We start from the raw sequence: 25,110 nt of genomic DNA, 5'->3' as shown, positions 1-25,110 counted from the left end.
TTAAAGGACCTACTATTATCAATGACTTAAAGGACCTACTATTATCAATGACTTAAAGGACCAAACATTATAAATGACTTAAAGGACCTACTATGATCAATGACTTAAAGAACCAAACATTATCAATGACTTAAAGGACCTACTATTATCAATTACTTAAAGGACCTACTATTATCAATGACTTAAAGGACCTACTATTATCAATGACTTAAAGGACCTACTATTATCAATGACTTAAAGGACCTACTATTATCAATGACTTAAAGGACCAAACATTATAAATGACTTAAAGGACCTACTATGATCAATGACTTAAAGAACCAAACATTATCAATGACTTAAAGGACCTACTATTATCAATGACTTAAAGGACCTACTATTATCAATGACTTAAAGGACCTACTATTATCAATGACTTAAAGGACCAAACATTATAAATGACTTAAAGGACCTACTATGATCAATGACTTAAAGAACCAAACATTATCAATGACTTAAAGGACCTACTATTATCAATGACTTAAAGGACCAAACATTATAAATGACTTAATGGACCTACTATTATCAATGACTTAAAGAACCAAACATTATCAATGACTTAAAGGACCTAACATTATTAATGTCTTAAAAGATGCACATAATGGACCTAAATTACATGATATGAAGTTCCAGTCTGGGGCAAATTAATTATTGTCTTTAACTTCACATTGTGAGTAATATAGGCTTATATATACATAATCAGTAGAATTATGCCATGACATTTTAAGTTCAAAAGCAAGAGGATTTGATGACATGGGGCACATATCTGCATACCGTACATGACATAGCACATCATTTTCTGGGATGTGCTTTGGCTCAACAGAAACACTTTTACAAACAGTGGCCAAAAATCCTGGATTGCATCTTTAAAGTACTCATACATGACTTAAAGCTTAACGGAAACTGTAGAGTAAGTAAAGGTAGTTCTCTGTTCTATTCTAATTAGACCCAATTACAGGGCTTCCTGGGGGAACTGGGTTTAATGTGTGTGTGTGTGTGTGGTATCAACTGCTGCTGGTTGCAGCTGAATCAATGTTTCCATGTAATTCAGCATCAAACATCTCATCTGTTTCTGCACGTGTCTCAAACGAAGCTGAGAATGTAATGAGGCATGAGGATTACTGAGCCTGGAGGGAGTAAGGAAGTAAGATGGAGGGAGAGTGGGGGGAGATGAGGATCATGTGGGGGAGGGGGGCAGAGAGAGAGAGTGTGGCAGCAAGAGGAGGAGTGAAAAAGGGAGAGAGAGGGATATAGGGGGAGAAGGAGGGAAAGCAAAAATGAGAGAGGGAGGAAAAGCATCTCCTATTCTCACATGTGATGTGGAAAGACACCATCGTCACACCGCAACTACACATTCAAATGTCAACAACACACACTGTTTAAAAATTAAGTCCTACATTAGGAGTTCTTGTTGGATGTTGATATTAAACTAGATGTGTACAATGTTTTCAGAGCTGACAAGATAGGTATAGATGGAGGTATTGCCAGGTTTCTTTTTAAAAAATCACCTCAGTCTTACTGATATAATATATTTCCATTCATAAGCAATTTCAATTACTCTGCATTAGCATTGAACTAGGAAGAACATTTAATATTGCACATATTGTTATATATCACCCACCATATTTAACTGAACTGTTAGAAAATATTTCATCCTTAAAGAGATGATCCTCAAAGAGTTTAACTTAGACTGTGATTCACAGCAGGGATGAAGTCATTTTGTGTTGTGAGCCAACCAAGTCTGCATTGATTGATTGAATTTTATCAAATCCTCCAGATTGATGATGGTGGGGTGTATCCACTAGATGTTTGACCAGTTTCTTGTATTTGACATATAAGAATTCCAAGGTCCAAACTGCATATCATCGCCAAAAGAAAATGTAGGAATCTTTCCAGGATTGCGTTACTGCGATTCCAGAAGGATTAATTTTCACTAAAATTTTGTGCTGGTATTTTTACCTCTGCGGCAGGTACAGAGGTAAACCGTCAAAAACAGATCCAATCCCTCCATATAAAAATATAACAGTCAAAAACAGATCCCTGGGTCAATTCTGGATCATCTGGTGCTATTCATCAAGGATTCTGGTGATACTTGCACGCCCCAGCCTCTATATTGAAACCTCTGGACACAGTATATCATTCAGCCTAGTGCTTTGTCACTGATGCAGATCTTTTTTGCACACATCATCCACTATGGTGTATCAGTTGGCTGGGACTCCCTGACTTCCAGAAGGGCCAGGCATTGGTTAGCGTTTGTATGTAAGGTTGTCATGCAGAAACATCCTGACTATCCAGTTGCAAAAGCACCAGTTATTGCACATGCTCTGAAGACTGGCTAGTCTTCAATGCACCATTGGCATGATCAGGTTTGAGTTATGCTGCTTTTCAGTTCTGTGCTGCTGAACTGGGTGCGTTTAGGTAAGATAACATATTTTATAAATGTATCTGTTAATGAATGAACTGAAACAGTGTAACTCACTAATAGACACTATGTTAATGAATGAACTGAGACAGTGTTACTCACTAACAGACACTATGTTAATGAATGAACTAAAACAGTGTTACCCACAAACAGACAGTATATTAATGAATGAACTGAGACAGTGTTACTCACTAACAGACACTATGTTAATGAATTTAAATCAATCAATCAATCAAATGTACAAAACCGATTCCAAAAATGTTGGGACACTGTACAAATTGTGAGTAAAAAAGGAATGGAATGATTTACAAATAAACTTATATTTAATTCACAATAGAATATAGATAACATATCGAATGTTGAAAGTGAGACAATTTGTAATGTCCTGCCAAATATTGGCTCATTTTGGATTTCATGAGAGCTACACATTCCAAAAAAGTTGGGACAGGTAGCAATAAGAGGCCAGAAAAGTTAAATGTACAGATAAGGAACAGCTGGAGGACCAATTTGCAACTTATTATGTCAATTGGCAACATGATTGGGTATAAAAAGAGCCTCTCAGAGTGGCAGTGTCTCTCAGAAGTCAAGATGGGCAGAGGATCACCAATTCCCCCAATGCTGCAGTGAAAAATAGTGGAGCAATATCAGAAAGGAGTTTCTGCAAAGAGTTTGAAGTTTTTTATCATCTACAGTGTATAATATCATCCAAAGATTCAGAGAATCTGGAACAATCTCTGTGCGTAAAGGTCAAGGCCGGAAAACCATACTGGATGCCCGTGATCTTCGGGCCCTCAGACAGCACTGCATCACATACAGGAATGATACTGTAATGGAAATCACAACATGGGCTCAGGAATACTTCCATAAAACATTGTCGGTGAACACAATCCACCGTGCCATTCGCCGTTGCCGGCTAAAACTCTATAGGTCAAAAAAAGAAAGCCGTATCTAAACAGGATCCAGAAGCACAGACGTTTTCTCTGGGCCACGGATCATTTAAAATGGACTGTGGCAAAGTGGAAAAGTGTTCTGTGGTCAGACAAATTCAAATTTGAAGTTCATTTTGGAAAACTGGGGCGCCATGTCATCCGGACAAAAGAGGACAAGGACAACCCAAGTTGTTATCAGCGCTCAGTTCAGAAGCCTGCATCTCTGATGGTATGGGGTTGCATGAGTGCGTGTGGCATGGGCAGCCTACACATCTGGAAAGGCACCATCAATGCTGACAGTTATATCTAAGTTCTAGAACAACATATGCTCCCATCCAGATGTCGTCTCTTTCAGGGAAAACCTTGCATTGCATGCCAGACCACATACTGCATCAATTACAATGTCATGGCTGCATAGAAGAAGGATCCGGGTAGTGAAACCCATAGAAAACATTTGGTGCATCATAAAGAGGAAGGTGCGACAAAGAAGACCTAAGACAGTTGAACAACTAGAAGCCTGTATGTTATATTCTGAATAAAATATTGAAATTTGAAACTTCCACATCATTGCATTCTGTTTTTATTCACAAGTGTACAGTGTCCCAAATTTTTTGGAATCGGTTTTGTATTTATAAAGCCTAACTCCCTAAGAAGGCCGAAATTTAGGAAGAAACCTAGAGAGGACCCAGGCTCAGATCAGGTGACAAGTGCTCTTCTGGCAGTGCTGGGTGAGATATTAAGAGTCCAATTGGAATAATTAATAAATGCATGTGGGCTCAATCCTGAGTCTATTTAAATTTAGACTAGATCAGAAGCATGACCAGATGGACAAGGACAGAGACAACATGGGGGAGGGAGGAGTTGTCAGCACAGTGGCAGCTGACATTGTCAGGTATCGTCTAGATCTGCAACACAACCAGGAGGATTATGGACAGAGACAGCATCGGGCCCCCCAAACCAGGTACTCCGCAGGTGTGGACCAGGACCTCATGTCCTCCTAAAGTTTAAAACAGGAGGAGACTGGGAAAATTCAGAAAATGTATTCCTCATATCAACAACGATTTATAGTGGAGAAGGAGAACTGATCCAATCCCCAGCACAATAGTATAGCAGCGTATGATCTTGGGACTGAGACAGGGGGGGTCCGGCAACACTGTGGCCCTACCCAGGGGACAGTGTAACTCACTAACAGACACTGTTTAGTCAGTTTTTCTGTCCTGGGGCAGACCTGAAACCCCAAGATTTATGTTCCCTTTCCCATAAACCAAACATCAAGATGACCTTAATCCTAACCGTTATGCCATTACTTAACCTAGCCTTAATACCTAGCCTTAATACCTAGCCTTAATACCTAGCCTTAATATCTAACCTTAATATCTAGCCTTAATACCTAGCCTTAATACCTAGCCTTAATATCTAGCCTTAATACCTAGCCTTAATACCTAGCCTTAATATCTAGCCTTAATATCTAGCCTTAATATCTAGCCTTACTACCTAGCCTTAATACCTAGCCTTAATATCTAGCCCTAATACCTAGCCCTAATACCTAGCCTTAATACCTAGCCCTAATACCTAGCCTTAATATCTAGCCTTAATACCTAGCCTTAATATCTAGCCTTAATACCTAGCCTTAATATCCAGCCTTAATACCTAGCCTTAATACCTAGCCTTAATATCTAGCCTTAATACCTAGCCTTAATATCTAGCCTTAATACCTAGCCTTAATATCTAGCCCTAATACCTAGCCCTAATACCTAGCCTTAATAACTAGCCTTAATACCTAGCCCTAATACCTAGCCCTAATACCTAGCCTTAATACCTAGCCTTAATACCTAGCCTTAATAGCTAGCCATAAAACGAATCATAATGCCTAAACCTAACAGTAAGCCCACTTCTAAACTTTTAGGGTTAGGTTTTACACAAAACCCAAACTTAGCTAGAATTTAAGTTTTTAGTGTGGACCTTACAGAAATAATTACTTTGTGGGGACAAATCTTCCACGTTTTACTATCTTTGTAGGGACATATTGACCTTTATGGGTGCTACTCTGGTCATTTCATATGAAGTTTGGCTCAGCAATGTTAGTTAGCTTAGCTGGTGCCAGCTAGCAAGTAGCTAGCCAGCAAGCAAGTTATGCTGGTTTTCTTGATGTCCAAACTTGTGAAATACTGCTCATTTACGCACAAAATAAGTTTGCTCTATGTACAATTTTACAATGTGATTTCCTGATCGAAGCATATTATCTGTTTTAACAAAAAAAGAGTTTGCCGATTTGTTCCACTGTTCCATGTTGGGTCAGAATTTATAAAATGGGGACTCCACTGAAAATACCAACTTTTATACCGTAGACATCACAAGGCCTGTTAGAGGGACTAAAGCAGTGTGCTGTCAGATTCAAGATACTTTGTGGTGACGGGAAATACTACTTTTCAAATACCCTAATCCTTACCCTAATCCCAATCCTAACCCTAAACTTGACCTTTACTCAATGGCAAGTTTCATCCTAAACTTCAACTTTAAGCTGTAAAAAGCCTTTTTCCTCTTGTAAACTTGATAAAAAACCCTTTTGGAGAATGAAACCCAAGATCCCATGTACACAGACACAGTTAATGTGGAGGATTGTGACAACGTACAGCAATAAATCATTCAAACTCCTTTATGTAAATCATATGAACATCTAACCATAAACACATTTACTTGTTTCTACTCAGCTAATTCACTAGCTTTATAATTGAAACAAATGTGTGTGTGTGTGTGTGTGTGTGTGTATTTGTGTGTGTATGTGTGTTTGTTTGAGCCTCTTATCCAGAGAAATTTCCAACAAGTCCTTTTAACTAATATCAGACAACCACATATCATTCTCTCAGCCATTCCCCCTTGACAAGTAGACTCCATGTGCTATTTCATTATAAGAAAATGAATGAAGGAAAACAAGACAAAGTTCTCGCCAGTTTATAGAATTTATAAATAACCACAAGTGAGTCCTTGGTTATAGATACCACTTGCGTACAATACAGTAGACTGTATTATGTCTCCCACACCTCTCTCTCTCAGTCTGTCTCTTTGACGGTCTGTCGCTTTCTGTCTGTCTGTCGGTCTCTGTCTGTAGACAAGCTGTCGCTGAGACACTCATTACTCAACCTGTTATTAATACCCGTGGCTATGCACTTCTACTCACTGTGTGTGTGTGTGTGTGTGTGTGTAGACTGAAGGTCATGTATGTTCTCCTGGATGTGACAAAGAACATGACTCACTATTACTTGCAGAACTTAAGCCCCAGATAGTTCCTCCTATTCATCTTCCTCCACCCCCTCTTCCTCATCCCGTATGTCTCTTTCTCCTTCTCATCTGGCTCTCCCTCGTTCTGCTCCCTTATCCCCTCCTCTTCCTTTTACTACTCATTCAAACATACCACACAGGTCTAATTATTTCTTCTATAAAACCAGACATCGTAATCAACATCACCATTATCCAGAACATCATTATCATCATCAACAAAATCATCATCATCATCATCAATATTATTAGCATCAACATTATGAGCATCAGCATTATCACTAGCATTATCATCAACATTATGAGCACCAGCATTATTATCATCATCATCATCATCAATATTATTAGCATCAACATTATGAGCATCAGCATTATCATCATCATTATCATCAACATTATTAGCATCAACATCTTCACCACCATTCTGCTCTGCTTGTATTCATCTCTCTCCCCCCTCTCTTTACATCCCTCCTTCCTCACCTCTTTCTCTATCTCTCCATTTCCCTCTTCCATCTTTCTCTCAACTTTCTCTTCTCCTTAATCTCTCTTTCTCTCCACCTCTGTCCAATCTCCCCTCCTCCTTCCATCCTAATGGTACCTACCCCTGATGTGCAGTGACAGCTGACTCCCATTCAAATAATCTGCTTTCATTCATTTGCTTCATCCACCAATTGGAAAGCCTGATATCCTCCAGCTGACCAATGGGAAGGCATGAGAGGCTCAGAGCCATTCCCCTGTATTATTATTTATCTAACACTTCTGAAATCTTACTTTAGAGGTCATCAAAGTAGGAGACTGTCAAATGGCCATGGGTGGCATTGATATCTCCTAGAAATGTAACAATGCATCTTTTCCTTTTTATCTTGGTATTTATTTATTTATGTACTGTATGCATTTATCTATGTATCTAGGTATTTATTTATTTATCTATGTATGTATGTATGCATTAATCTATGTATGTATGTATTTATCTATGTATGTATGTATTTATCTATGTATTTAAGTATTTATTTATGCATGTATGTATTTATCTATGTATGCATGTATTTATCTATGTATGTATGTATTTATCTATGTATCTAGGTATTTATTTATTCATGTATGGATGTATTTATCTATGTATCTAGGTATTTATTTATTTATGGATGGATATATTTATCTATGTATCTAGGTATTTATTTATTCATGTATGGATGTAATTATCTATGTATCTAGGTATGTATTTATTTATGGATGGATGTATTTTTCTATGTATCTAGGTATTTATTTATGTATAGATGTATTTATCTATGTATCTAGGTATGTATTTATTTATGGATGGATGTATTTTTCTATGTATCTAGGTATTTATTTATTTATGTATGGATGTATTTATCTATGTATGCATGTATTTATCTATGTATGTATGTATTTATTTATGTATCTAGGTATTTATTTATTCATGTATGGATGTATTTATCTATGTATCTAGGTATTTATTTATTTATGGATGGATATATTTTTCTATGTATCTAGGTATTTATTTGTTCATTTATGTATGTATTTATCTATGTATCTAGGTATGTATTTATTTATGGATGGATGTATTTTTCTATGTATCTAGGTATTTATTTATGTATGGATGTATTTATCTATGTATCTAGGTATTTATTTATTTATGTATGGATGCATTTATCGACTCAGTCACTCACTCAGTCACTCAGTCACTCTAGGTATTTATGTATCTATGTATGTGTATGTGTGTGTGTGTGTGTAAGTGTATGTGTGTGTATGTGTGTGTGTGTGTGTGTGTGTGTATGTGTATGTGTGTGTGTGTGTGTGTGTGTGTGTGTGTGTGTGTGTATGTGTGTGTGTGTGTCAGAGCTGCCTAGACAGGAACAGGGAACATAAAGGGTGTACATTTAGGACAATCTTCATATAATTTTTTCATTTTCACTTCTGTTATTTGTAATAAAGTATCTTTCTTATTTTGTACCAACTCTGGCAATGTAAACACAATTCCATTGCCAAAGAAAAGCCTTTAAATTGAAATTGAGAGAGAGTTCAGATAAAAAGAGAGCAATAAGAAAGGATGAGCAGTCGAGGCAGATAAGAGGGAAGATTATATATGTTATAGGTTTTATGAGAGGACAGAAAAGGAGAGAGGAAAGGAAAAGAGAGAGGTCATGAGGGGTAAAAGAAGAACTATGTTTTTAGTATAGATGTTGAAAGCCTTGACACATCACATGGGAGCCCAGAGAGGAGGAGCCATTTGGTCTCATTTCCTGTTTACTCTGGATCCATCAACTGTCTGTCAACAGACATATCCTTCATCGCTATCATCATCCTCATCATGATAATTATTATGTAACCATATCACACACAAAACCTTTACTATATTCTGAGGTCAACAGTTAGCGGTAAAATACTGAGTCCGTCTACAACTATTAGTAATGTTTGAATAGTCCGGCTACACTTTTCAGTAATGTTGGAAGATCGTGTTTAATGTGATTGACAAATATTAAATTTGAAATTCATGCATTTACTTAGGTCAGGTCTGGAGAAAAAGTAATTCTTAAACCTAACATGTTCCTCTTCTGAACGCACTTCTAATTGTATTCTCTGTTCTTGAAAATACCGTGGATATATAGCGACACTTGCTGGTTGGAAATGTAGATTTACATCTAATGTGTTATGTTTTGTAAAATACACTAGTAGGCAGTGTCGTTTTTCTAACGTCTTCTTCTGCAGTCGTCGCTCCTTATCCGACAATGGTTCGTATATCCTTGACTTGCATTGTTTCTTCCTCTTCCGGTTGGCGTCCCGTACGAGTGGCAGGTAATCCATGTTGGTCCTGAGACAAAATATAATCTTCGTCAATCCTCTCATGATCTAAATGTACATGAAACAAAGCACTCTGTATATAGAGCAGAATATCACCAACAACACAGTCATCTTTATATTTTCTAAATGTGTTCCCCCTTGGATGGTTAAAACTACATCCAAGTCGTGTGCACTCCTTTCTAATAGTTAGCTTGCTAACAAATTAACCCATTCCAAGCATATGTCATGTCGCCATACTTCAAGATGTTTTGTGATATACAGTACTAGTATAATTTAGTTTTTCAATACTTTTTTATGAAAGTGAATGCTGTCAGTGTTCATGTATTTTCAGACGCACGTCAGGCTTGTTTGCAAGTTAACTAGTTCAGCTAACATTATTAGCTTACGTTACTAATGCGAGTTTTAGCTACTTAGGCTAAGTTCGATATGTTTTTTTTTTTATGCAGATAATGTTAAACTTAACTAACAGTATTTCTGTCAACAGATCAACAAAACAGAAATGGCAAAGTCAAAGAATCACACCACCCACAACCAATGTAAGTAGAAATGCATGTAGTCAGTATTTATTTTTTTACCCAGACAACTTGCCTGCGAGTGACGCGTTGATGACTAACTTGCTGGCTAATACTTGAATGATGCAGAAGAACTATGAAGCATGTTTAATTTAATACTTCAACCTTTATGTCCTCAGCCCGCAAAGCCCACAGGAATGGGATCAAGAAACCCAGACCAGACCGTTATGAGTCCATGAAAGGGGTATGTATTCATCTAGTGTGGCAATATTATTCACCTCAAGTTCAGTTCCATTCCCTTGCATGCATATATTCAAGGGCCTTGGATGTGTCCCATGTGTTGGAATGAGTGTTATTTTGGAACAATTCAGGTAATATCCCCCTGTCGGTGATTTTTCAGTTTGGTGCTTGATGAATACAACCCTGGAGATGTCTAAATGTTGGGGTCTTGCTAGCAGACTAGTTATAAAAATTCTGACGTGGACATCCTGTGAGGTTGCTCTCATATGGCTCTGTACTTGTGGCGTATGGGAGCGTAGCACTTCAGTGCTGTGACGTGTAATCCCGTTCCACGACGTCAAATATCGAGCTTTGTCCCTGGCCCTTGGGCTGGCGAGGACGCATACTGTATATTCCTACATCTTCCCAGAGTCCTTTGGGCTGTGACTGGGGGGCTAAACCATGCAGTGTACAAAGGCTACCTTGACTTGGGCATTTTGACTGTCAGAAAATGTTTGCGTATATATTTGTTTTGTTGCCAAACTGCTTTTACATTGGCCTATTTCAGGTCCATTCAAATTACGTTCTGTTCGATGCTGCATGTTATGGTGTTAGTTTAGAGACACACCCATCTTTGTGCTTTTTATGAGGAATTAAATGGTCTAGGGCCGTGGTATTAAAATCTGGCCAAATCCAATTCCACTCCTTGTTTCCATTGCAACCCTCTAATCAGGGACTTGGCCTTCGGTTCTACCTCATCATTATTTGCCCCCACCTGGTGTCCCCGGTCTAAATAAGTCCCTGATTAGGGGGTTGCAATGAAAACATGAAGTGGAACTGGGCCTGAGTGGAATCCCACTGCTGAAGGGCACAAACAATATTTTTACTGGTGTTTTGGCTCATGCTGTATGTGATTTTCAACTGTGAACGTGGTTCTGACCTGAAGGGTTGGCTGCTCCCGTGTGAAAGTTTCATCGTGAGCTGAAGCCTTTTGACAGGAGTTCCGGGTCTGAGTCCCCAGGTTCTCCTCTGAAGAATACAAACAGCACAGACAAATTCAGTTAGAACCCCCATCCAAGGTGTCCGAATGAACGAAGATCAGAGAAACGAGCAAAGAGCCTCCGGTTTTCCCTTCATGCCCCAGTAGATTGGTCGGAGTAGTCCCATGTATAGTTTGCACAGTTCTTTGAGGTACTCAGGTCTTCTGCATCTGGTTAATGTGGGTTTAGAGTTGTGAATGGTGGCTGATTTCTGGAGGATGCTGTGATTATTGCTTTGACCATGTTAGTCCTTGTTCGTTGGCGGGGGCTCTTCAAACTTTCCGTGGTGCAAGGTTGAGAACAGGGTTGGAATCCACAGGGCTTTCGCTGTGTTTCTACCTGATAGTTTGGTGCACTCACATGGTGTCCCAGGTCTGAAATAATCACTGATTATAAGGACTCAGTTTCCTTCTGCTGGTTTGGTGTGCTGTCCAATCTAGGACTCTCTCAGGTTCTTACAAAATTGTCGGATTGAGATTATTTGAGCCAGCTCACAGTTATGACATAATAAATTATGAAAAATATTTAGATTCCAAAATCATATTTCCAATCTAAGGGATTTTTACACCAATGTTACCATTAAGTGGTAGGTCCAAAGTGAAACCCTGCTGCACCGCCCTGGACGGTTTCTGGTTTTAAGCCAATTGGCAGGGGTGCCCCCAATTATTTACAGTCAGAGGTTGATACGGCTGGCCAGTCAGAGGTCTAGAGGTTGATACGGCTGGCCAGTCAGAGGTCTAGAGGTTGATACGGCTGGCCAGTCAGAGGTCTAGAGGTTGATACGGCTGGCCAGTCAGAGGTCTAGAGGTTGATACGGCTGGCCAGTCAGAGGTCTTAGAGGTTGATACGGCTGGCCAGTCAGAGGTCTTAGAGGTTGATACGGCTGGCCAGTCAGAGGTCTTAGAGGTTGATACGGCTGGCCAGTCAGAGGTCTTAGAGGTTGATACGGCTGGCCAGTCAGGAAGTCTAGAGGTTGATACGGCTGGCCAGTCAGAGGTCTAGAGGTTGATACGGCTGGCCAGTCAGGTCTTAGAGGTTGATACGGCTGGCCAGTCAGAGGTCTTAGAGGTTGATACGGCTGGCCAGTCAGAGGTCTTAGAGGTTGATACGGCTGGCCAGTCAGAGGTCTTAGAGGTTGATACGGCTGGCCAGTCAGAGGTCTTAGAGGTTGATACGGCTGGCCAGTCAGGAAGTCTAGAGGTTGATACGGCTGGCCAGTCAGAGGTCTAGAGGTTGATACGGCTGGCCAGTCAGGTCTTAGAGGTTGATACGGCTGGCCAGTCAGAGGTCTTAGAGGTTGATACGGCTGGCCAGTCAGAGGTCTTAGAGGTTGATACGGCTGGCCAGTCAGAGGTCTTAGAGGTTGATACGGCTGGCCAGTCAGAGGTCTTAGAGGTTGATACGGCTGGCCAGTCAGAGGTCTTAGAGGTTGATACGGCTGGCCAGTCAGAGGTCTTAGAGGTTGATACGGCTGGCCAGTCAGAGGTCTTAGAGGTTGATACGGCTGGCCAGTCAGAGGTCTTAGAGGTTGATACGGCTGGCCAGTCAGAGGTCTTAGAGGTTGATACGGCTGGCCAGTCAGAGGTCTTAGAGGTTGATACGGCTGGCCAGTCAGAGGTCTTAGAGGTTGATACGGCTGGCCAGTCAGAGGTCTTAGAGGTTGATACGGCTGGCCAGTCAGAGGTCTTAGAGGTTGATACGGCTGGCCAGTCAGCGGTCTGCTAGTGGTGATGGTGCACAGACAGTACAGTATTCATATTTTGCTATAAGAAACTGCATTCTCTCACGCATGAAATTCCTGCTAAGCGGCGTACAGAAATCTAAGGTTTAGTCGGTGTGTAAACTCTACTGAAAACTTAGAAGAACAAGGTGCTCCCATACTGTATGTCTTTCCAATGGCTCTGTGACCTCCAGACTGAAGTACGCACACAATCAGTTGGCCATGAGGATTTAACTCCACTCCTGACTCCCACAACTCCTGCAGTGTAGTGGCTATTTAACATAATTAACTGCCTTTTTTTTTTTTTTAAACTGTTTCACTCTGAGTAATTGCAGGTATTTTCACCTCATGCTGGTTTCTTTAGTCTGGAATGCAGGTATGCTAGTTGTGTTTAGTTCCTTTTTCTTTAATGTAATGGATGAAGTGTTGCCAGTATTGTGGTAGTGAATAGATGTGGTTGTTCACAAACCAGTGTCCTAGATTTTATTTTGATATTTTTTTCATGGTGGGAATCAAGCTAAAAACCCAGTCGTCTTTTTAAATGAGGCCCGATATTTCAGCAATTAAAAACATACAAAATACAGAGAAGAAACACATTAAGAAAAGCAATTGCAATTGGCTGTGAAACGGTCATTAATTAGACATTTGAACTACCCCCATAGGCACTGGAGTTTCTAGCTTACGGTCACTCTGCAAGGCATTATATTAGTGTGGGGCATTGTAGTCAAAAGCGGTGTCACCTAATTGCATCTCTATGACTACACAGTCCTGTGGGAGGGTTTGAAAACTGCAGGTTTTCCACATACGTTTTGAGGTGAGATGGTTGGGAATTTGATAGGACAGCCTTGTATACAAACATGAACCGATGTATGGCCCTCTGGGAAGTCACGGTTTCACAGCCAAACAAAGTCCACAGAAGACAATGTGTGCCGAAGTTGAATTCTGTGACACATTCTATGACAAAATAAATATCAGCGGTAGAGATGTTGAAAACATCCAACCTAGATTTTTAAACAGAGAGAATTGTCTTTACTTGGTTTTATTTGCATGAAGTACTGATCTAAGATCCACAAATGAATTTAGTAGCAATTTCAGAGGGAAGCGGCCATGTATGGTGCTGTCAACATAAACTTGTCCGTTTCAGACAACAATATACAGAGTGAACAGAGTAAAGGGCTCAATATTGAACCCCTTTATGAATATCAAGAAACAGTTTCTGCCCTGTCTGTTACAATAGTCTAGAGTTCTATCACTAAGGTGACTTGTACTGTAAGCTGCTGGTTGTTTAGACGTTCCCTCTACCTGTCGTCTTTGCCTGTTCTCTGGCAATCTTTATTGTAAATGGTGTTTCAGTGTTTCCAAGCGTTTATGCATCTTACTCGTTTCCTTTCTGCCACTCCAGGTTGACCCCAAGTTCATGAAGAACATGCGTTTCGCCAAGAAGCACAACAAGAAGGGCCAGAAGAGCGCCAATGCAGCAGCCAAGAAGCTTGCTGATGCTGCGGGACCTTAGGCTGGATGGCCATCGGACATCTCTCCCTGTGTTGCCATGTTAGCTTGACTTTGTACTGTCACAATAAAGCTATGCTTTGTTTAAAAATGATTTTCTGTTCATGGCTTGACTTACTGATGTGAAATAAAAGCCCTAAAATAGGCACTTGGAATAGGCCTGCGGTCCATGTGGAAGCCAGGATCTCTTACGGCTTTACTTCGCCCCAACAACGCTGAGATGCCTCAGATGGGACCTGCACAAAACAGAGCTAGATGTTGTCCGCAGGCTTCTAAAAGAGTGGTTCTCAAGCCTCGTTTCTGCTTTGTTGCAGCCCTGAACTAGCTCACCTCAATCAAGCAGGCCTGGGCTTGGTAATTTCATGTGATCTAGCTCAGAAATGCATCCAATACATCTGAGGTTCTTCAGGAGAGGTTTTAAAGGAGACCTGATTGGGATGAATGGAGATGACTTGAGAGCAGCTTTGCCCGTTAACGTGGTCTTTCATGGATAGCAGGGGTCATGGGTCAAGATAATGGGTACCATCCACAGCTGTCTGATGCCTGGGCACTAGCTGTCAGGAAGTGCTTGTTCATCGGCCCAAATGTTTGATTAAGTCAGACAATCAGGAAGTGAAAGTTATAACGCGAGTGAGGACAGATGGATGTTGCCCTATGTGACAGATCTCTCCCTGGTACATATAATCTATTTCTGAATTGCACAGAATGCCATCAATTGAAAAAACAAGCAATTATACTGTCACTACCCAATTTCTTGCTGGTTTTCCCAGTATGGTAACATCATATTTAGGTGGTACATGCGCTGTCTATTGCTTGGTGTATGAACTCCAAAAATGATGTAACCCGAAAGAAAAAAGAATAACTCATTTCAAACCACTAATCGTTTTGTTTATAATTTAATTCAACAGGGAAGTCCGTTGAGACCGAAGTGTCATTTACAACTGAGCCATGCATAGAACACAAGCAAACAGATTCAAGAAATTCCATCACAGTGTAAACGTGGTAGAACTAAAAAACAAATATAAAAAATGCATGAAAAATTATAAATAAGAGAAACAGTTACTACTGTTGTCACACAGGCTACTGATGACCTCCCCTAAAGGCACCAGCTGATAGCAGTTTGTTCCACATATAAGGTGCAGCAAAACTAAAAGCAGTTTTGCCAATCTCTGTAAACGGGGGGCCGACAGTGAAACCCAGTCTTGAGACCTGGATCCAGTTGTTCAGAAGTAATCTTAGCAGATTTTGGCTATTGGATTGGATCCAATCCTAAAAATGGGTTGTTCAAATGAAAAAAAGGATTCTGAAATCGGATTAGGTCCATAAACCAATCTTGGTTTTGATCTGGATCCAACCTTCAGTGTGTGTTGTTCAAAACAATTCCGTAGGATTGGGATCCTTTGATCCAAAAAAACAAACAGGATCATCCTGGTCCCAGCAGAAGGGTGGATTCAGGGAGGATTTCAGGAACAGAATTGTAAAACTTCGCAATTGGTCAAATTATACTGCATTAGTATCATGTAGTGTATTTACATTCATTCATATTTTGCACTTGATTTAACTATTACAGTGATAAAGTAGATATTAGGCTATCTGTTAAGCCTTCCGGTACAGTAAAGTGAAAAAAAAGATTTTGTCCCTATAAAATAATCCCCCAAAAAGCGGTCAATATCAAACAAAAATAATATACACATATACAGTAAACCAAAGCCTTGTCTGGCAGAGGAACAAATCACTCTTACCCAACTATAGTAAACAAAAGCCAGACTTGACATCCGCCTCCTAAAAGGAGGGCTTCAAAAAGCTGGTCTCTCTACAAATGAGGAACTCTGAATGTCCCTTATTCTGTTACCCATTGGACATTTAGCCTTTTTAGGATTTAAAACGCATGTTCAATATGTCCACAATGTATTTTTTTAGTATTTTATATATGTAAAATAAATTTGTTTTATTTATTTGTTGTGGGTCAAATAAGGGGTCTGACTGTTTAAAAGAAACTGAAAATGGTAGAGGATGTTTGTATTGTATAATTGTGGTGTTTTTTGTCTCTTCAAATGAAAACAGTTAAAGTGACACCACACTGGCTATTCTACCTGTTGTTCTTTACATAGCTAGCAGCCTACATTGAGATATGTGGTGAGTTGTAGGACCAAAACCAGTAAATCTCAGGGCACAGAGGAAGACTGCATACAACTGTTTTAGTGTGGATTTTACTAGTAGTCTTATATAAAACAGCACCATAATGTAAAATGGACTTAAAGGTAGGTTGAAATAGTTTTTCCTGTTTGCTGTTGTTAAACATGCTTTATGTCTGTAAAAGAAGCCAATATTACATTTAAATTTCTTAAGTCATTCACATGAATTCTATAAAAGCGTTTGATCAAGCCATATACCCAGATATTTATAGTAGGATACTTGTTCAACTTGTGTACCACTTTTAGTGGTAACTATATGGTCATTCAAAACTGAGATCTTAGATATTGTAAAAAGCATGCATTTTATCTTGTTCTCATTTAGAACCAACTTGAGGTCTACCAATGACTTCTGCACAAAAAAGCTTTATGTGAAAAGATTTGCTCAGCTGTTGTGGCAACAGAATACAGCACAATCATCAGTGTATAAACGGATTTTACAATATTTTACATGCACATCGATATTTATATACATCGCAAAAAGTAAAGGGCCTAATATTGAACCTTGTGCACACCTTTGTGTAGTTATTGGAATCTGGTGTTATACAGTAATCTTAAAGAAAGGTATTGGTGTTTAACAGTAATCGGATAGGAAAGTTCTGATGTTAAACAGTAATCTGAAAGGAAGGTTTTGATATTAGAAAGTAATCTGAAAGATTTTACAGTTGTTAAGTTGCCTGAAAACTCACTGTAATCTTCCACTTCTCTTGACAATTGCTACAAGATACATTGTCGTGTTTTTATGAAGCTAACTGATGGTGACCACACATTACTGGTAGCAGCATTTTTCCATCATAGTCTCCTCTGATTATAGTCTCCTACCGTCTAAGTCCATCTTCCCATCATTGTTCTTGACTCTGCCTCTCATCAGTTCTGTCATCTTCAGGGATGCCCCCTCCTGTCACCTCAAACATCTTCAACTCATCCAAGTTCACCATGCCACTAATTTGATGCAATTGACGATACAACACTTATGGAAACTGTACATCATCTAAACATGTCCAGCCGCTGTGTCGATGCTCTGCCTAGAAACATTTTTTAAAGACGTTTATAGGTCAACAGGTGTTTTGGCGATAGAACTGCTGCAAGTAGCTAAGCTCCCTCTTATCTGGCAATTCTCTAAAGGCCCTGAAAACGGCAGTCATTAAACCTCTGTTAAAAACGCATAGCCTAGTACATTCTCTATGATGTCTAAATGTCTCTTATCACAACGATCTCTATCTTTATCCAGTATATTTCGAATATGTAAATGTCTCCTATTATGATGATCTCTGTAATATCTACATTTGTAATATCTACATTTCTCTTATCATAATGATCTCTCTTTATCCAGTATGTCTCTTTATTATCTAAATGTCTCTTTTCGCTATGATGTCTTTATACAGCAGTGTCTCCCAACCTTTTTCAGTTACTGTACCCCCAAAATGTTTTTGCACTGCTTTCAGTACCCCTGAAGTACCCCCTCATGTTAATTTCACTAGTAAGTCTATGGTGTTATGAGTGTTTTCAAGTACCCCCTGTGGAGAGGCCAAGTACCCCCAGGGGTCCTAGTACCCCTGGTTGGGAACCACTGTTATACAGTATACGCAATGCTAACATCATATACACATGTTGCCCTTTATGCTGTAAATGCTTTTCTAGGTAATAGAACACATACATATCATTATTTCAATAAAAAGGCCTTATTCGTTTCTGGGATAAGCGATATATTGACAGTATAGCACTCTGCACTGCGTTGTGCCTAAGAACAGCTTTTATATTGGCCAAATACCACAGCCCCCAATGCCTTATTGCTTCACCTATGCCATGGCTTTCAACCAAGCAGCATTCATGATTCGACCTCATAATAAACTTTAGTTACCTTTGAAATGATTAAAATCAAATCCTTTATACGATTTCTGTTTGGTTTCTTATGGAACAACGACTCCTGTTGACCATCCGACGCACCGCATTCAGGTAGTATTCAGAGCCGCCACGTTATCCAGACAACCATGGCTGCATAACGTTTCAAACACCCGCAAACACAACCGAACACAACTCATGCACACCTTTGGAAACGTTGTCATACCATTTGAAACGTTGTAGTCTGTAATGCCTTAACGACAGTCACATTTCCGCTTCCTCTCACGCTTTCTTTCTGGTTGCATCAGTTCCTTTTTACTCTCTGTGTAGCTGGGGAAATCAATACATGTGAGTGTACTTGAATGGGAATTTAAATATTAGTCAGTCAACATGTTAGTTCGCTTCCCCCAAGTTTTATGCTGTCCGTGTAGTTGTCTAAAATCATAATTCTTGGTTGGTGATGAAAGCAAGTGTTGCCGCTTCGTAACAGCTTCATAAGTACAGTGTTATTGTGTTCTTCAAACCTCGCAGATAGTAAATGAGAAACTCAGTCCCCAGTTAGTATGAATACTAAATGAAAACAACTTTTGAGTATTTGTTTTTATGCTATTGTATTTTTATATTTTTTCTTTTTAAGCACATTGAATTGCTTCTATGTATGAATTGTGCTATATAAATACATTTGTCATCTAACTGTAATCTGAGGGTTATTTTTATCAGTCAGTCAGTTGATGAATCCACATTTCACGTTTATTTAACTGTGATGTCGTCCTCAGTGGTCATGGTGGAGCCAGTTCCTGAATCCATCCACTTTCCCTCTGAGGAGGAGAGGATCCTGCAGCTTTGGAAGGACAAAGACTGTTTCCAGGAGTGTCTCAAACAGTCTAAGAACAGGCCCAAGTAAGGACCAAACTAGCTGCTAGCAGCGTCAGGGAAGACTACAGACAACTGGAGCCTATTGAGGCTTGTTCTGGGTGCCCCGGCTAGGATAATGACATAAAGGGGGGTGTTTACTGAGGGAGGCTGGGATTGGTCAGGGACCGGACCACGGACCTCACCAGGCCCTGGTCTTTGGGCTGTGCCGTGAGGATTGTGAAATCCCGGTGACACCCCTGGATCAACACCATGTTATGATGGTCATTCGGTGGCAGCTTCATGTGCAGCAGTTTCATTTTATTTCAATGTTCCCAACATGTTGTTGACGCTATATTTGCTGTTGGGATTCAAAACATCCAACAGACAATAACAACACTATATTGTCAAAAATAACTCCAGTTTTTCTATCGTGCTTGCTAGTAGTGGTGATAGAGGTGCTCATGAGCCAAAACCAGACCCTGTTTTTTGTGTACTACATCGCTACATCACTCATCACTACATCTCTCATCGCTTCATCACTACTGTACATCACTCATCACTACATCTCTCATCGCTACAGCACTACTGTACATCACTCATCACTACATCTCTCATCGCTTCATCACTACTGTACATCACTCATCACTACATCTCTCATCGCTACATCACTACTGTACATCACTCATCACTACATCTCTCATCGCTACATCACTACATCTCTCATCGCTACATCACTACTGTACATCACATGAGCCAAAACCAGACCCTGTTTTTTGTGTACTACATCGCTACATCACTCATCACTACATCTCTCATCGCTTCATCACTACATCTCTCATCGCTACAGCACTACTGTACATCTCTCATCGCTACAGCACTACTGTACATCACTCATCGCTACATCACTACTGTACATCACTCATCACTACATCTCTCATCGCTTCATCACTACATCTCTCATCGCTACATCACTACTGTTCATCACTACATCACTCATCAGTTCATCACTGCATCACTCATCACTACATCACTCTGTTCATCACTCATCTTGTATGATATGTTAAATTCTCTAATTCATTGATGTTACAAATCAATTGCAACAGACTGAAATGCCCCCTAATGTAACACACAAAGATGTACGGTCACTTTCGGAAGCAATAGGATGTTGGTTTTCTCTTCTGCAGATACACGTTTTACGATGGCCCCCCATTTGCCACTGGTCTCCCTCACTACGGTCACATCTTAGCAGGGACCATCAAGGACATCGTGACCCGCTTTGCCCACCAGAGTGGTTTCCACGTGGACCGTCGGTTCGGCTGGGACTGTCACGGCCTGCCCGTGGTAAGAATGTCGGCTTGGACCAGAAGTATCTGCAGTCCAAAGCTGTTTCAGTTTTGAGTTCTGTTCGCCTGCCGGGCCCTGATTGAATGGTAGTGTGCTGAGCGTAACAACCACAGCCCACCCCAAAGATGGTGTGGCATTAAGACCCTATCCATGACCGCCAGGCCATCTGCAGACAGCTAATGTGAGAGTAAAGAGTCTCATGTTTTTTGTCTTTATTGTATATGAGATGGTGACATTTAGAATACACACCATCTGTGATCCAATTTCCGTGTCCCTTTTTCGTGTCCCACTTTCTTATCCCTATGTGTGTTTCTGAACAATTACAGGAGAAGGAGATGCTTCTAGAAATAAATTGTAATACTGTTACTGTGTGTTTCTGTCTGTCAGTTGTGTGAGTATGAGATTACTCTACACCCTGACGCGCCTTCACTCTTTTTCTACATGTTGACAGGAGTATGAGATTGATAAGACCCTGGACATCAAGGGGCCGGACGATGTGAACAAGATGGGCATTGCTGAATACAACAGGCAGTGTAGGATGATTGTGATGAGATACGCTACTGAGTGGGAGGTGAGCAGGGCTGCTGCCCATTTTCAAGTCATTATCAGCCCCATTATCATGTCATTATCAGCCCCATTATCATGTCATTATCAGCCCCATTATCATGTCATTATCACCCCCATTATCATGTCATTATCATCCCTATTGCAATGTCATTATCATCCCAATTATGATTTAATTATCACTGCCATTTCCATGTCATTATCATCCCCATTATCGTGTCATTATCAATCCTATTACAATATCATTATCATCCCAATTATGATGTAATTATCACCCCCAAGTTTTTTGATATACATTTGTTTTATATCTGGACATATGTGATTTTCAACACTATTGAAATGTAACAGTAATCTAATTTAACAAGAGACAATGAAACATTGACATCCAATCATTGATGAATGGAAAAACCAACAGGAAAATGCTATTTCATAGTGTGAAAAAATAAGTATACCCCTGGTTTCAGTATGTCTTGGAACAGTCTATCAGTGTCTCATGTCGACTGGTAAGAATGTTTGCTCACTCCTCTTTACGGTACTACTTCAGATTTGTCAGGGTCAGGGGCTTTCATGCAACCCGCACCATATTACGAGGACTGACAGCTTTGACTCGGCCATTCCATAACATTCAATTACGTCTTTTTGAGATATTCTGTTGTCGCTTTGCTTTTGTGTTTTGGATCGTTTTGGATCAGTAATTCTCTGGTAAAATGTGTTGTGCAGTCTTTTTGCAAAGAAATGACACTCTGACATTGATTGTCGCAACACAGTTCTTTAGTTCCAACGATGTGACTTTGGGGTTCTTAGATACCACTGTGAGCATCCTTCGATCTGCTTGTGGGCTGGATTTGGTGGTACGAATGGTACTGGTCTGGTACGAATGTAGTGGTCTGGATTTTTCTCCATTTGAAGATGATCTGTTAGGTCGGAAAAGGAATTGGTTGATAATAGATAAATCGGAGCCTATCATGTTGCTTACCGAATAAAACATTAAAAAAAATTAAAAGTGCTTTGAAACATGTAACACTTATTATTGATTTCAAGGTACAGCCTGTGTTTACAGGTAAATGTTGTGTATATTACCATTTAATATGATGCTGTTTGTGCCATTGCCAGTAATAAGCAAACATTATCAATTTTTCACATTAATTGTGTTCATAAATATTCTATAAACAGGTCCTATATCTATTCTAAAGCCATTTTGTCCATCTGCAGAACTCTGTGAACAGGATGGGGCGGTGGATTGACTTCAAGAACGACTACAAGACTCTGTACCCCTGGTTCATGGAGACAGTCTGGTGAGTAAACATTATCATGACTCTGTACCCCTGGTTCATGGAGACAGTCTGGTGAGTTAACATTATCATGACTCTGTACCCCTGGTTCATGGAGACAGTCTGGTGAGTTAACATTATCATGACTCTGTACCCCTGGTTCATGGAGACCGTCTGGTGAGTTAACATTATCATGACTCTGTACCCCTGGTTCATGGAGACCGTCTGGTGAGTTAACATTACCATGACTCTGTACCCCTGGTTCATGGAGACCGTCTGGTGAGTTAACATTACCATGACTCTGTACCCCTGGTTCATGGAGACCGTCTGGTGAGTTAACATTATCATGACTCTGTACCCCTGGTTCATGGAGACCGTCTGGTGAGTTAACATTATCATGACTCTGTACCCCTGGTTCATGGAGACCGTCTGGTGAGTTAACATTATCATGACTCTGTACCCCTGGTTCATGGAGACCGTCTGGTGAGTTAACATTATCATGACTCTGTACCCCTGGTTCATGGAGTAATGCCTGGAGACCGTCCAGGCATTACTCATTGAGTTAATGGGAGGAAGAGGATGCTTAATAACTGGAAGAGATTGCATCGGTAGCAGTCTTATATAGTATTATATAAATGCTTGAATTTGTCCTATTTCAGTCATGTGAATTGCTTATTCTTTGCATTTCCTTTCAAACCTGAGACGCCGCTCAGAGTTCACCACCAGGGGTAGGACATCATGTCAGCCTGGGAGCCACTTGGTTAGCTCTGGGTTTCTAAACCAGCAGACCTTTGGTTTCTGCCCCAATGTTCTAATCACTATGTTGCCGCCCTGATAAGGAAATACGTATGTATTTTTCCTGAAGGTCTTTTGACACTACATTGTTCTCTGGGCTGTCTTCCTTCTGTTACAGGTGGGTGTTCAGGCAGCTGTATGATAAAGGCCTGGTGTACCGGGGGGTGAAGGTGATGCCCTTCTCTACCGCCTGCAACACGCCGCTGTCCAACTTCGAGTCAAACCAGAATTATAAGGTGCGGTAGAACTGTAATAATAAGGTTGTTGATTAGCTGGATCATGTTAGTTAGAACTGGGTTGGAGTTACAACATACAGGAGGGTAGATCTCCAGGAACAGGGTTGGAGTGAAAAGCTACAGGAGGGTAGATCTCCAGGAACAGGGTTGGAGTGAAAAGCTACAGGAGGGTAGATCTCCAGGAACAGGGTTGGAGTTAAAACCTACAGGAGGGTAGATCTCCAGGAACAGGGTTGGAGTTAAAACCTACAGGAGGGTAGATCTCCAGGAACAGGGTTGGAGTAAAAAGCTACAGGAGGGTAGATCTCCAGGAACAGGGTTGGAGTAAAAAGCTACAGGAGGGTAGATCTCCAGGAACAGGGTTGGAGTAAAAAGCTACAGGAGGGTAGATCTCCAGGAACAGGGTTGGAGTTAAAACCTACAGGAGGGTAGATCTCCAGGAACAGGGTTGGAGTTAAAACCTACAGGAGGGTAGATCTCCAGGAACAGGGTTGGAGTAAAAAGCTACAGGAGGGTAGATCTCCAGGAACAGGGTTGGAGTAAAAAGCTACAGGAGGGTAGATCTCCAGGAACAGGGTTGGAGTAAAAAGCTACAGGAGGGTAGATCTCCAGGAACAGGGTTGGAGTTAAAACCTACAGGAGGGTAGATCTCCAGGAACAGGGTTGGAGTTAAAACCTACAGGAGGGTAGATCTCCAGGAACAGGGTTGGAGTAAAAAGCTACAGGAGGGTAGATCTCCAGGAACAGGGTTGGAGTAAAAAGCTACAGGAGGGTAGATCTCCAGGAACAGGGTTGTCATTTATCCCATGGCCATTCTGCTTAATCACAATTATCTCAGTAGTCCTCTGATGGTCAGAGCTTCACGCTGCTTAATGTTTTTCTTTTGTCAATATTTCTGCCGTGTGTGTAACGACTGTCTCTATGTCCTCAGGATGTGCAGGACCCATCAGTGATAGTGAACTTCCCTCTCATCGAGGATGAAAATGTGTGCCTGATTGCCTGGACAACCACCCCCTGGACGCTGCCTAGCAACCTGGCCCTCTGTGTCAACGCAGAGCTTCAGTATGTCAAGGTCAAAGGTGAGACCGTTATAATGACAGGGAGTTCCCATCCCAAATCCAGTTGTAAACTTCAAAAACTGTGCTCTTCCGTTCAGCTCCTGCCATTGCGCCCTTGAGCTAGTCTTTTGAAGGGTAACTTGTGGATTTTGGCAGTAAGGTTCTTTATCCCCTCCATCTGTCAGACTAACTCTTTGATACAATTTTTTGTCACGGCATGCAGTTTGAAGTTAGGAAGTTGCTAACTAGCGTTAGCACAATGACTGAAAGACTATGCAAAGGAAAAGACTGACCAGATTTCTAATCATTACTGGCAATAAGACCATTGGATTAATCTAATTTCACTAAATCACCTCGAACTTATAAAGTCATAAAAAATGCTGCTCACAGGTTCATGTAATTTAGTGGAATTAGATGAATCCAATGGTTTTATTGCCAGTAATGATTAGAAATCTGGTCCGTCT

General features: G+C 40.5%; 2 protein-coding genes and 1 non-coding gene across 5 annotated transcripts in view; all 3 read left to right on the top strand.

The window, feature by feature from the left end:
* Positions 1 to 9,400: 9,400 nt before the first annotated feature.
* On the top strand, positions 9,401 to 14,583 carry rpl29 (ribosomal protein L29). The gene is made up of 4 exons (XM_010901743.2): positions 9,401 to 9,483; positions 9,974 to 10,025; positions 10,181 to 10,245; positions 14,383 to 14,583. Exons 2-4 carry the CDS (start codon positions 9,989 to 9,991, stop codon positions 14,491 to 14,493), a joined length of 213 nt encoding a protein of 70 aa, XP_010900045.1. The 5' UTR covers positions 9,401 to 9,483; positions 9,974 to 9,988; the 3' UTR covers positions 14,494 to 14,583.
* LOC114829548 lies at positions 10,476 to 10,697 on the top strand. Its single transcript, XR_003777460.2, has one exon. It is a non-coding gene; the product is annotated as a small nucleolar RNA SNORA73 family (small nucleolar RNA).
* Positions 14,584 to 18,792: 4,209 nt separating the features above from the next.
* iars1 (isoleucyl-tRNA synthetase 1) overlaps positions 18,793 to 25,110 on the top strand; it is a 45,768-nt gene continuing 39,450 nt past the window's right edge. Inside the window, exons 1-7 of one of the 3 annotated variants that reach the window (XM_034296547.1) lie at positions 18,793 to 18,871; positions 19,300 to 19,423; positions 20,563 to 20,719; positions 21,174 to 21,293; positions 22,499 to 22,581; positions 23,471 to 23,588; positions 24,520 to 24,667. In XM_034296547.1, the coding sequence (XP_034152438.1) occupies positions 19,305 to 19,423; positions 20,563 to 20,719; positions 21,174 to 21,293; positions 22,499 to 22,581; positions 23,471 to 23,588; positions 24,520 to 24,667 (745 nt within the window). In that variant the 5' untranslated portion in view covers positions 18,793 to 18,871; positions 19,300 to 19,304. Of the gene's footprint in view, positions 18,872 to 19,299; positions 19,424 to 20,562; positions 20,720 to 21,173; positions 21,294 to 22,498; positions 22,582 to 22,703; positions 22,735 to 23,010; positions 23,041 to 23,470; positions 23,589 to 24,519; positions 24,668 to 25,110 lie in introns of those variants that run through there. The other 2 variants (XM_034296548.1, XM_034296552.1) reach the window with 2 other exon arrangements.

This window comes from Esox lucius, chromosome 2, assembly GCF_011004845.1.
Source record: "Esox lucius isolate fEsoLuc1 chromosome 2, fEsoLuc1.pri, whole genome shotgun sequence".
NCBI classification, from domain to species: domain Eukaryota; kingdom Metazoa; phylum Chordata; class Actinopteri; order Esociformes; family Esocidae; genus Esox; species Esox lucius.
This window is presented reverse-complemented; position numbering and strand designations above follow the sequence as displayed.